The sequence below is a fragment of the Pangasianodon hypophthalmus genome, chromosome 23 (assembly GCF_027358585.1).
Source record: "Pangasianodon hypophthalmus isolate fPanHyp1 chromosome 23, fPanHyp1.pri, whole genome shotgun sequence".
Taxonomy (NCBI): Eukaryota; Metazoa; Chordata; class Actinopteri; order Siluriformes; family Pangasiidae; genus Pangasianodon; species Pangasianodon hypophthalmus.
In genome coordinates this window covers 19,134,197-19,147,592 of record NC_069732.1, presented here as the reverse complement: position 1 = coordinate 19,147,592, position 13,396 = coordinate 19,134,197, and the positions used below count along the sequence as shown (strand labels likewise).

The window sequence follows — 13,396 nt, the reverse complement described above, 5'->3', positions numbered from 1 at the left end:
CCTGGGCTTCCCCTGGCTGCAACCCCGTCATGTCCTGGAAGGAGGGAGAACTGACTAGCTGGTCACCCCACTGCCAGAACCACTGCCTCCACAAGATCCAGTCACAGCCATGTCTCTCGACCTCCATTGAAAGTCCCGACACACCAGAGAACATCTTAATACCACGCAAATACCAGGATCTAGGAGAGGTGTTCAGTAAAGAGAGAGCTAGCCAGCTACCCCCCGCCGCCTGTGGGACTGCGCAATCGAGCTGCTGCCCAACATCATGCCACCCAAGAGTAAGGTTTACCCTCTCTCTCTCCCCGAGACCAAGGCTATGGAGGAATACGTCAAAGAGGCCCTAGCCATGGGCTACATCCGACTCTCCACTTCTCCAGCAGCAGCAGGGTTCTTCTTCGTTGAAAAGAAAGGTGGGGGTCTGAATGCGTTGACAGTCCAATACCCCTACCCTCTCCCACTGGTACCAGAAACCTTAGAGCAAGTCAGGGAGGCTCGGATATTCACTAAGCTGGACCTGCGCAGCACGTACAATTTAGTAAGGATCAAAGAGGGGGATGAGTGGAAGACGGCGTTTCACACCACCAGGGGGCACTACGAGTATTTAGTGATGCCTTATGAATTAACCAATGCCCCAGCAGTATTTCAATCGTTCATAAACGAGATCTTCAGGGATTTACTCCACTGCTACATCATTGCATATATCAACATCATTCTTATCTACTTGTCCACTTATGAGGAACATGTCCACCACGTCCTAGCGGTCCTCACCCGGCTGCTGAAACACCTGCTATACGTCAAGGCCACGAAATGTGAATTCCACCGAGACTCCATTACCTTCCTGGGTTACATCATCTCTAAGAAGGGGGTGGAAATGGACGCCGGCAAAGTAAAGGCGGTCGCGGACTGGCCCGAACCTACCACAGTCAAAGAATTGCAGTGGTTCCTGGGGTTCGCACACTTTTACCGGCGGTTCATAAGGAATTACAGCAGCAATTGGGAGCTCCTTTCTATCAAGGAAGCATTGGTAGAATGGCGGCATTGGTTGGAAGGAGCGTGTCACCCGTTCATAGTACTAACTGACCATCATAACCTGGAATATCTGTGTAATTCAAAGAGACTGAACCCAAGACAAGCTAGATGGGCACTGTTCTTTACTCGGTTCCAGTGTTCTTTGTCACATATCGACCAGGCACCAAGAATGGCAAGGCTGATGCACTATCCCGTCGATACGATCCAATAAATGCTCCTACCATAGTACTCGCACCTATCAGATGGGACATCATGGAGGAGATCCAGCGGGCCCAGGCCAACGAACCTCCAATAGAATAATGCAGTAGATGTAGTGATAACCAGAACAATGTTGTCTTGTGGATGTTCCATAGCATAAAATGTAACTAAAAAATTTTTTTTTTTCCAAAATACATGTTCTTTAATAAATAAAAATTGGCAAATGGTTGTGGCATAAGAGGCATAAGACACTTCAGGATATGCTATCACTGGAAAATAATCAATCAATGGAAAGCTTGCGTTAGGTGGTGGGCTTGCTACCATCGGCACTGTGTAAAGCTGAACTTCTTTCTAAGGCTGGGACATGATGATGTGTGACATAGCCGTAATACCAGATAACATATTCATTTAAAAGCTCCCATCAAATCTAACCAACAAGTCTCACTATGAATTTTTATTACAATCTTGTCAGAGAGACTCGCAGAGGCACAAGAATAACATGTTTTAGTGTATATTCCAACAGATTTCAACAAAAATGTATGCACAGAATAATAACAACACTGAAATAAAAAAACTGAAATAAAAAATATTCAGGAATCATTATGTATTATGAAGTCACAAATTAGGCTTGGCTGTGTGAAACAATCATGTCTGATTATTAAGGGATTATGTGGTACCATAAAACTTTTAGCTGTAGAAACTCCATTTTAACTTAGCTAGCTATCTTACCTAACAGAATTTGGGTGTTACAGCATATTTGACAGGTTTGGATACTGTTAAATGAACTTCGGAGACAGTTAAAGTTTAAGACTCAAACAGTGAAATCCCATTTGGATTCAAGTTCAAGTTAATTTACCACCAGTTAACTAGCTGACTGGGGCATTTCAAATAGCTCATTCTTGCACATTCTGCCATTTTCAGTAAGGGTAAGTTTGTAAGTGAGACGCTCTTAAGCCATGTTAATGGTTATTTGGCAATTAAAAGATTAATATTAATTAATATCAATTAATATTTCTTATTCAGAGGTACTTTAAACTGCAGATGGATGATGTTTCACCTTACCTGAAGACAGATCTCATAGTCAATGTGTGTGTGCCAGAAATCTTCTTTGTGAAGCTGGGGATCTCGTACCCATACACTTACAAATTCCTGTAACACATTCACAAAAGAAACTTAAGCATGAGTCATGTGTGGTTTCAAAGAAATTATGTGCTATGGATGAGTCTGTATTTTCAAATATTCAAACATTTTTGTAAGATCAAAGAGTAAAGTACATATTTTGAGTATTATTTAGCAGAAATCGAATTAGCATTCTCCAAAAAATTGTTTAAGAATCTATAATCCACCAGAAGGCAATGTAGTTGTTTACAAACCAAATTTGCCAGTGTAAAAAAAAAGTACTGCAGTCATCATCCTGTATAGCTATTTTTTGAGAAATAAATCAAAATGAAGTATTAATGCAAACTTTGACTGGTAAAGGAGGTATTTGAAAACACAAAATAATATTTGAATATTATTAAAATAATGCCTTTAAAATTTTTTAATAAAAGTTTTCACCTGAAATGCTGTCACTAGAACACTATATGGCCAAAAGATTGTGGACACCTGATCATCACACCCATATGTGGTTCTTCACCAAATGGTTGCCCCAAAGTTGGAAGCACACAATTGTATAGAATGTGTTTGTATGTTGTAGCATTACCATTTCCCTTCAATGGAACTAAGAGGCCCAAACCTATTCCAGCATGACAATGCCCCTGTGCACAAAGTGAGCTCCAATGAAGACATGGTGTGTGAAGGTTGGAGTGGAAGAACTCGAGTGTCCTGCACAGAGCCCTCACCTCAACCCCACTGAACAACTTCGGGATGAACTGGAACACCGACTGAACCCCAGACCTCCTCAACATCCCAAAATCAGCGCCTGACCTCACTAATGCTCTTGGAGCTGAATGAACACAAATCCCCACAGCTACACTCCAAAATCTAGTGGAAAGCTTCCCAGAAGACTGGAGCTTATTATAACAGCTAAGGGGAATTAAATCTGGAATGAGATGTATAACAAACACATATGGGCGTGATGGTGGGGTGTCCACAAACCTTTGGCCATATAGTGTTATTGTTAATTTGAGGCACTGAAATCTGACTAACATTTAAATGCTGAATGCTTTCCCAAATCTCAAAACATGCTAGTAGAGTTCTGAGGTACACTGTTCAACTTGTGCTTATTTCCAAATGTTGTAAGGCAGACTACAGCTATTAGATATAGTTTTACCTGATGATAGAGCTCCAGAACTATTGGCACACTTAGTAAAAGATAGGTAAAAAAGTCTATGGAAAATGATTCTCACACTGAAAATATGAGGGAATCATTAATTGAACCTTTAATAATCTTCAACTGAAGAAAATATATTCCTTCAATTAACAGTTAATAAAACCTTATCAAAAAATATGTTTAACAAAACCACATGTCAAAATCATCGGCACCCCTGCATTTAGTACTTTATCTAACCTCCCTTTACATTATAACTGCACCGTGTCTTTTCCTATAATGCTTGATGAGATTGGAGACTGCAAACCAAGGAATCTGAGCCCACTCCTCAATACATAATCTCTCCAGATCCCCAGGTCCACTCTTGTGGACTCTTGTCTCCAGCACGCCCCACAGGGTTCAGATCAGGGACCAACCATGAACCAGTTACCTAAATTCTAAATGACTCTAAATTCTTAGTCATTTGTCTACATGAGGAAGATCTGAGAATACAATTATTAAGAATTAAATGAGACAAAAATATGTTGACCTTCATAAATCAGGCAATGGCCATAAAAAAAGCTACATGCCTGAAAATGCCCATATCCACTGTTAGGCCAGTAATTAAGAAGCTTAAAACAACCAGAGGTGCATCTACCTGGAAAAGGACTCAAGTACACTATATGGCCAAAAGTTTGTGGACACCTGACCACCACACCTAAATGTGGTTCTTCCCCAAACTGTTGCAAAGCACAAACTGTCTAGAATGTCTCAGTATGCTGTATCATTAAGCTTTCCCTTCACTGGATCTAAAGGGCCCAAGCCTGTTTCATAATGACAGTGCCCCTGTGCACAAAGCATGGCCCATAAAAACATGGTTTGCCAAGGTTGATGTGAGAGAACTCGAATGGCCCAGGCCATTTAAAATCTAGTTTAAAGCTTTCCTAGAAAAGGTCAGGAACCTATTCCATGTTAATGCCAATGGTTCTGAGTGTAACGGTCAGGGGTCCACATAATTTTGGCCATATAGTGTATATTTTGCCCCACTGACAATGAGGAGAGGCAAAAAATTTCTCAAAGGTTCACAGTTGCAGAAGACAGCAGAACTTTGGGGTCACCAAGTACAGTTAGATGCCACATCAATGCCAACAAAGTATTAGAAAGATGTGCCAGGAAAAAAAGACTTTTCTGTCATCTAACCATAAATGTATGTGCCAAGGGTTCACTAGACACTACTAGAACTTTGACTAGAACCAGGTCCTTTGGCCAAGATGGACACTCAAGATGGATTTGGCATAAAAATAAGGATGGTTATACAGATTAGAATCTAATCATCACTGATAAGTGTGGTGGAGGATCTGTGATGATGTGAGGATCTGTGATGTGTTTTTCCTGCAAAGGTCTACTTTTCACTGGGAAACCTGGATGACTGACCTTTCACCTAATTTCCATAAAATCTGAATTTTTGAGATTTGAATTTTTGGAATTTGTATTTAGGGTTCTGAATTTTTAAAATCTGAAATCCTATGGTTCTGACTTTTTTAAAAGCTGAACTCTTACTCCTAGCAATATAAAATCAAAGGAGAAAAACGTAAAAACGTATGTTTATTAAATACACCACAGAAAGTATTTAATTTTATTTAATTTGACATGTATTATTATTCATATATATGAAGCTCATGTTCAAATACTTCTGTCAGCTTCCAAGCTCCATAACTTTTTACATGGTCATCTCAGTCCCCTGACATAAGGCCCATTGAAAACCTGTGGACTGGGCTGAACAAGATAGACCACAAGACAGAACCTAGGACCCTGGAGGATCTGGAGAGATTCTGTATAGAGGAAGTGGTCTCAGACTCCTTCCTTATTATTCTCCAATCTCATCAAGCATTGATGAGATTATGCTAATTAACTACAAAAACATTTTTACATAACTTTTTTCAACCTATCTTTACCAAGGAGTGGATTAGCAGGTGATGCAAAGCAATTGTACAGCAAACTGATACTGGTACATAGTTTAATGCATACTTTGTTGACACGTTGTTTTTTTTAGGTACTGATAACAAAAACAATGGGTTGGAGTTTAAAAAGAAAAATTCACTCACATTAATCACTTGACCAAGATATACCAAGAAGGGAAACTATATTTTATGTACTTTCTACTGAAAATAAAAATAAAATTTCCAACTGAGTAACACCAATTCACTCATTTGCCACATATAAACTTGTCCCAAATGCATGTGTAAATTTGTAATGCATACATTTTCTTCACACTACAATATACTACAATAAGTCAAGCAAACTTTTAGAGCTTTTACACTAGTCTGTGAATCTTGCATTAAGCCATTTCCAATTCTTCCATGTTTGCACAAAACAGAATGGATGCCTGACAATGCATAATGTGTGCCTTATCTTTGGAGAATCTAATTAAAGCATTCATCAGTCTGACTACAACTGCCAACTCTCCAAAACAAAGACACAACTTGTTGACATTGAAGAAAGAAGAAGACAAGAGATAAGAAACATATTTGTATGCATTCTGCTAACAGTTTTAGGACAGGAACATAATATTCAAAAAGAATGTAAATTCAAGTGTAGCTTTTCTCATTTAAGGATCTATTGTAATGAAAAGTTAAAACTGTACTTATAAGAAATCAACAGTACCTTCGTAATGAGACTGCCTATCATGTCGTCCATTTCAGAGACGTCACTGGAAAAGACAGAGAAATGCTATTTATCAGGAGAAAGAATGTGATTCAGCACTAAGCACTCAGCACTAATGTCTACAAGCACAATGTTTTAATGAGAATTGGGAACGTATTAAAGAGGATTAGAAATTAAGCTCTTAATACATCACAGTAGAAAGAAAATCTGCATGGTGATGCAATAGCAGGTTAGAGAAGGCCTCTGGACCCATGCTTATCAACCACAAATTGGAACAATAGTTAGATCAGTTCTCAGCTTTAGTAAAATGTACTGTAGATCCCTGTTTTTAAGGTTGTTTTGGATCTAGGGCATCTGCCTTTTATCAGTCAGGCACCAGGGTGACAGTTTCAGTTTTCAGTCTTCATAAGTATTATGAGTATTATGGATACTGCTAAATGACAAATGAGAGCTGTACAAATAACATGCATTACTGAGATGCACTGAGGCAAGTTATTTCTGGTGATGTACACTTAATGGACAAATCTTCCAAGTTAAATCCATCCCTTTTCCAGAAGAACAAGCATCAAGCGTACTGCATTTGATGTACAAAGAAGTGTCAAGGAAAAATTGTACATTCTGGCATTGCTGGTTGGCAATGTTAACTAGCACTGAGAAAATTAGCAAATATTCCTTGTGAAGAAATAACTACCCAAAATGCTAGCAAAATGCTAACTAGCAAAATGCCCTACAGTTGAACTCAAATCCAGCAAATCAAAATACTTAGTTAACCTTGCACAGCAGGTTTCCTTAAATTGTGAGAGCATGGTTTCTAGCTCCACAAGGCTGAGCTTGTTCATTAGCTTTTGCTCCCAGCTTTTAGTGCTAAATTCCACATGCCATATGAATGCTACTTTGGCATCCCCTCAACATCATATGACTAATGGGCTAACTCCCATCTACTGCCAATTAAGTGTGTATTATTTGAAATGCTGAGTCATATATGGGTACAAATTCATTAGGATGCAAAGAACATGGCTTGACTCTTCTATAGCCAAATAATTTCAGTAAAATAAAGCCAATATCTGTTGTTAATCTGTTAGTAATTCTATGCACTGGGCCTCATTTTAGTGATTTAATTCTTTCAAATGACCCATTTAAATGAATCAGCCTATGTGAGTTTTGATTGATTAGTTACACCATATTTAAAAAAGTCAATTACAATGTCCAACTACTTGGTGAATCTTTACTGCAGAGTATGGAAGTAACCCTCAACTGCTTGTCATTGATTGGTTACAGCATATATTAGTCTGACTGATAAACTGATAAAACAAGCAGTGCTAGGTTGTTACCAGGTGGTTGCTGTGGAATTCCAGTTCACTGTTAAGGTGTTGCTAGCTGGTTGCATTGGTATGCCAAAGGTGCTAGGGTGCTAGGGTGTTGCTCGGTTTGCTAAAGAATATTTGTATGTTACTCCCATTATTAGGCCTAAGTATAGGAGTAAAATTACTAAATTCAAAGAGGTTTTGACACTTAAGGCCAAAATTTTACTCTTAATGGCTGTACACACACCATAAAAGTGCTATTGGCCATATTCCTGGGCCATTTGAGGTTCTGCCTCAAGGCACATATAGGGGTCCCCAGAGTTAGATAAGGGGCTTTCCATCCTTTACTGTGACCAGCTTTGCCGACATGTCTGTTTTTGTGTGCGTCCATCAGGTTTCCAAGCCTAACTGTAAAATGTTTAGCAATTTCATGCACAGCAAAGTTCCACACACTTACAAGCTCTGATTCTCTGTTTAAAACTTTCCTCCGCCATCGTGGTTCTTGTCATGGGCTGCATTTCACATCAAAACTCTGACCTTACATTCAAAAGTATTTATTAATCAAGAAAATCCAGAAGACTGGTACGCAAAACAGATATTTCTGTAGGTTTGAAGCCACATGAGATGTTTTTGAAATTCAAAAACCAACTGTAATAGGAAAACTAGTTAGTGTTAGTATTCAATAAGGGTCTAGCATAGTACATAAGTATATGATTTGAGACACAACAGTAGTTTGTTTAGAAAAGGTAAATTCTGACAGGGAAATCTGTCCATTTTCACTGCTGAACTTGTGCAGTGTGTCAGGATAGTGAAAAAGAGCCTATTAGCCTATTCATAAAATGTGGCTTGTCTGATTCCTAGTAACATTTTAAAATATTAGCACACAAAATCTGTCGTCGATATTTCTAATATTCATTTGTAAACTAAATGAATGAAACTTAAGAGGAGACTGTGAGTTTCTCTCATGACCTCATTTATAAATCAAACAACACCTTGTGGTGTCACGACCCCTAGTTTGGGAACCCCTGATGTAGCATGTACAGAGGCAAGTTTAGCGGCCACTGTAACTGTCATGCTTAACCAAGTGTATTATGAAGGTGGGAAGGGAATTAATCAGATAGCATTACCCAAATCATAATTATGTTTGTATATAATCACTTTCAATTAATTTCCTATTAGCACAAATACACAAATGGATAATTTATCATTAGACATTCTGTGAAAAATCCTGAAATATAGAAATCATGTCATTTTCAAAGCTTGTGCAATATGTTATTGCACTTAAAATGTGCAATTCAGCACGTGATGTTGAAATGGCTGGGAGATGTTACTCATGCTACGTCATTAAAGTGCCGCTATTTAAATGCAAGCTTACAGCTTGTCTGTAAGTTTCACGAGTCATAGCTGCAATTTCATGCCATTTTACCAAAAAATGTATTTGCTTGAAATGTGAGTGCAAAAAGTCATACTCTCAATAAATTTCTGGCCTAAGCATGGGTGAGCAGCTTACAATATCATGACTGCCTCAACTCAATTTAATGCCAAAAGACTTGCTAGAGCTTGGCAATCAGGACTCAAACTATAAGGACATTCACCAAACAAATTCTAGAAACGCTGGGTGCAGAAGGAAGAAAAGGATTCCATGGTGTATGAAATGGCAATTTTAGAAAGTTTTTTCTCTGTTTCTCCTCAATGGAGTTGCCTAAACTATGCCCATAACAGCCACCACCACATGCTAATGTCACACCCAGCCTCTGACTAACACTTCCAAGAGGAAATGAAGCAACTCGTATACTAAGTTTTCACAACACTAATGTAATATGTTATGTTTTTAAAACTTTACTTTCACATTTTAAACAACAGTGTCACCAAAGTCATGAATACAGTTATAGCAGCTTTATGGCTGCAATAAATACTGAAGTATAGTTTGTTTAAACAGATTAAAGTGAATGAACTCTGAATAAGTGCAAAGACATTATAAAGAACTGTATGGCCCCCACGTTCCCTCACATGCTCTTTAAGTATAAGCTACTTAAATAACTATTAAAACTTTCATGAGTTTTTGAGTAGAGTTATACACAATTAGATTCAAGGCCTATAGACAGTCTGGATTTATTATCAGTATGACAGCAAGGAACAAGTGTAGAGGAACAGCTTTGACTTACCAAAACCTGAGCATAAAATATGTCTGAGACTAGCGACAAGGCTGTGTATATCTGTGCCCCTTGATTCATTCAAGATCTTCCTGTCTCTTCAAGACTTCACAAATGTTGTTGCATTTATAACAAATCACATGAGAACCTTCTACAGGTTAATACTCCACAGTCATTATCTATATGTTTCTTGGGACAGAGACTAAGATCAGTTCTGAGCATTCACTGTGTCCTTGCAAACATGTAACCTACATCTACCAACTTTATAACCTCATTCTTATTTTACTTCACTTTCAAGTCTTATTATTCTAATTTGCAAATACTCAACAGTTACCAACAGTAAAATGTTTTTACCGTTCATTGTGTTGTTTTTGGTCCTCTTCTTCCATGGTTGCACTGCTATATTTCTTTCGTTGCTGGGGTTAGGTATTACGTTCTGTGCATCACTACTGATTTTCTTCTGTGCTTAGGGTTCTCTTTTCTCCAGGATTGTCTCTCAGTTATTTGGTGGTCATAGTGACTCCATTTGCTGACCCCTTTCTGCACACCTGTATGATTTAGATGAATTAGAACACATGAACTTTTTCACGATGCCTTATTTATTTATGTGCATAGATGCAGTTGGTCTCTATACACTTTTAATATTATGACATTGAATGATTGTATTATATTGCACCCATGGAAACTGACTTAAGCATATAAGGAAGAATGTAGAAAGATAACACTGATCTTCATAAAATGTAAAATAAAACTTATCTCTTGCATATTAGTTTGGCATGAATATCACACAGCTATTAATCAGGAAATATTTTACATTTCAATATGTATCTCATGTTTTCTCTGTTCATACCTTTGCTGTGGTCTCAGATTTCAACATGAAAATCCACAGGGTAAAAACACAGTCAGAGGGATCAAAGATTAGCCTATATATACCCTACTATGGATTTGAACATACACATACCCCTGAAGTGGGAGGTGTTTGTGGCACAAAATTAACATACCTTATAGTAGCTGAGAAAATCATAGTGATTTGGATTTGTCAGCATGGATGAAAAGACTTAAAATAAATTAACTTGTCTGCCCAAACAAGAACACAAAATACTTAATAAGTTTTTTTTTTTTTGATGAAAATGTATAATAAAGTAACCGTCTTACTGAAGGATTTTAAAACACATAGCACAAGCCACTCTGTGTTTTATCTGCTTACACAAATGCAATGTACTTTTTGGTAGCATGTAGGCTAACTGATTGTGATATAGTTGAGTTGCACAGATCAGTACTATGTAAGTTCTGGCTGTTACGCCACTGTCAGTTTTTGTCATGCTGTTTTCATCACCATCTATTCAAACTCACAGAAAAAAACTAAAAAGTGTAGACTTCAGGCATCTCCCACACTCTGGACAACATCTTCTACTCTGAATTAAAGTATCTTTAATTCTTTCATCTTTCAGAGACAACACTGGAACAAACATAGCAAATTGTGTGGAAAATAAAAGCAATGACAACATCAAGCACTCGTTTTTGATTGACTTGAACAGGGAAATATTGGTAAATATTTGCTGAACCACATGACTGATAGAGGGTAATGAGGTTCATCCTGTGATAAAACAGAGGCCAAAGAACATTATGGCATAACTAGAGACAATGATGTTCAATAATCAGTCAGGGATAACACAAGAAAACTTTGACTGAGGTGCAAAATGCAAACTGTGTCAGAAAGGTTTGTCTGGGGAGCAGCATGATGGCACAGTACTGCTTCACAGCTCCAGGGTGTCAGGTTTGATATTGAGCTCAGTATGCTGTCTGAGTTTGGCATATTCTCTCCATGTCTGTGTGGGTTTTTCCAAGTTTTTTCATTTCCTTTCACTTACCAAAAAACATGGCAGTAGATTGACAGGCTAAGATAAATTCCCCCTAGGTGCAGTGTTCCTGGCATAGGCTCCAGATCCACTGGATCATTAAAAAAATTAAAAGGAAAAAGGAAAACGTTCCTGATGAAAATCATTTAAAAGCTCACATCAAATAAATTTTCAGCAAAGCCAGCATAGCCTACACTTGTGTATTAATATGACAGTTTTAGATTTAACTAGAGCAGCAGTTCTCAAACTGGGGTCCATGATTTTTTTTTTTTTTTTTTTTTTACTTTGTTACAGTGATGGAAATCACAACCCATTATCAAGGTTATTATACAGTATTTATTTACTGAGCTCTAATAATTATTAGACTGTTTGACTGGTCACTTGAATTGAATGGGTTTAATCCAAACCTCAATAACTCGAAAACAATAGGACTATATGATAACAAGTAGGCCTATAAATAATGTCACTTGGACCTACCTAATGTGTTCTAACAGCAGAAAGTTCAGAAATAAAAATCTCTAAGGCTCAAATGAATAGACAAATTATTATTGTTTGCATTTAAATGTTGTTGCTGTTGTCCTCCTTTCGGCTGCTCCCTTTAGGGGTCACCACAGGGGATCCTTGGTCCGCATATTTGATTTGGCACAGTTTTTACGCCAGATGCCCTTCCTGGTGACTTGTAATTCCCTGCCTAAAACTGGTAAAAGCTACTGAAAATGCCCCCTCAGTATGCAATTTCGACTCATCAATTTGGGATAGTCTTCCGAACTACCAGTCCCTTTCCTGTTTACAGAGTGTCGTGAAATCAACATGGCTGCTCACACTGTGAACAGCGTAAAATACCCCTTCCCTTCTTTTAACTTAGTTTATAGCAGTATTGGCTTTAGATCAATTAATATACAGACACAGTACTTAAATCTATAACATTCACTATACTAATCACTATTTGGAAAGGTAATCATCTTTACAGTTATTCAATTCAGTTAAATTGAATTTTATTTGTATAATGCTTTTAACAGTAGACATTGTCACAAAGCAACTTACAGAAATAAGTACATTCAAGAAATCCATTTTAAATGTATGAATTTATTATTAATGAGCAAGCCAAAGTCAACGGTGGTAAGGAAAAACTCCCTGAGACGATATGAGGAAGAAACCTTGACAGGAACAAGACTCAAAAGGGAACCCATCTTCAGCTGGGTGACAACGTTCGCCGGCTAGGATGTAGCTAATGCTACTTGCTATTGTCTGCTGACTAGCTTGTTGCTGACACTAGTCGCTATAGTTCACTGATTAGCTTGTTGCTGACACTAGTCGCTATAGTTCACTGGCTAGCTTGTTGCTGACACTAGTCGCTATAGTTCACTGACTAGCTTGTTGCTGACACTAGTCGCTATAGTTCACTGACTAGCTTGTTGCTAATGTTACTCGCTATTGTCAGCTGTTGTTGCTGTATTGCAGTTTCAATCCAAAACATTGCATGACTGTTTGAAATTCAGAACCTATAGCCACTCAGGCCTGTAACTGTAAAAGTGTGGTTAATGTAGCTTTACATGTTCTGACAGACTAAAATTAAGATACACTTTCATGGAGGTGTCCATGTTTTGTTTTTGTTTTTTTCACATGTCGAATGTGGGAAATTATGTTATTGCAACTTGCAAAATACCACTTGCAAGGCACCACAAATGCAGCATCATCTAACTTGATTATCATAGTAACCACCTAGCAACAAACACCCTAGCAACCAACTTGAATATGATGGAAATATTTTAAAATTTTCATGTTTTTTTTTTTTCACTCTAACTTAGCCTTTAGCTTTTTTAACATTTACACACTTAACTGTTAAATGATTTACATTTTTTAAATCAATGACAACAAAATAATTACTGACCACCTAGCAACCAAATTGAATATGCTAGAAACAACTTAACATGTTAACCC

General features: G+C 37.8%; 1 protein-coding gene across 3 annotated transcripts in view; it reads right to left on the bottom strand.

Annotated features, from left to right (window-relative positions):
• The window catches only part of snx10a (sorting nexin 10a), a 41,103-nt gene extending 30,590 nt beyond the window's left edge, over window positions 1-10,513 (bottom strand). Inside the window, exons 1-4 of one of the 3 annotated variants that reach the window (XM_026929565.3) lie at window positions 10,447-10,513; window positions 9,951-10,144; window positions 6,140-6,185; window positions 2,290-2,376 (exon numbers count right to left, since the gene is read on the bottom strand). In XM_026929565.3, coding sequence (XP_026785366.1) covers window positions 2,290-2,376; window positions 6,140-6,185; window positions 9,951-9,985 — 168 coding nt within the window. In that variant the 5' untranslated portion in view covers window positions 9,986-10,144; window positions 10,447-10,513. Of the gene's footprint in view, window positions 1-2,289; window positions 2,377-6,139; window positions 6,186-9,950; window positions 10,145-10,446 lie in introns of those variants that run through there. The other 2 variants (XM_034298587.2, XM_026929566.3) reach the window with 2 other exon arrangements.
• Between the last annotated feature and the right edge of the window lie 2,883 nt (window positions 10,514-13,396).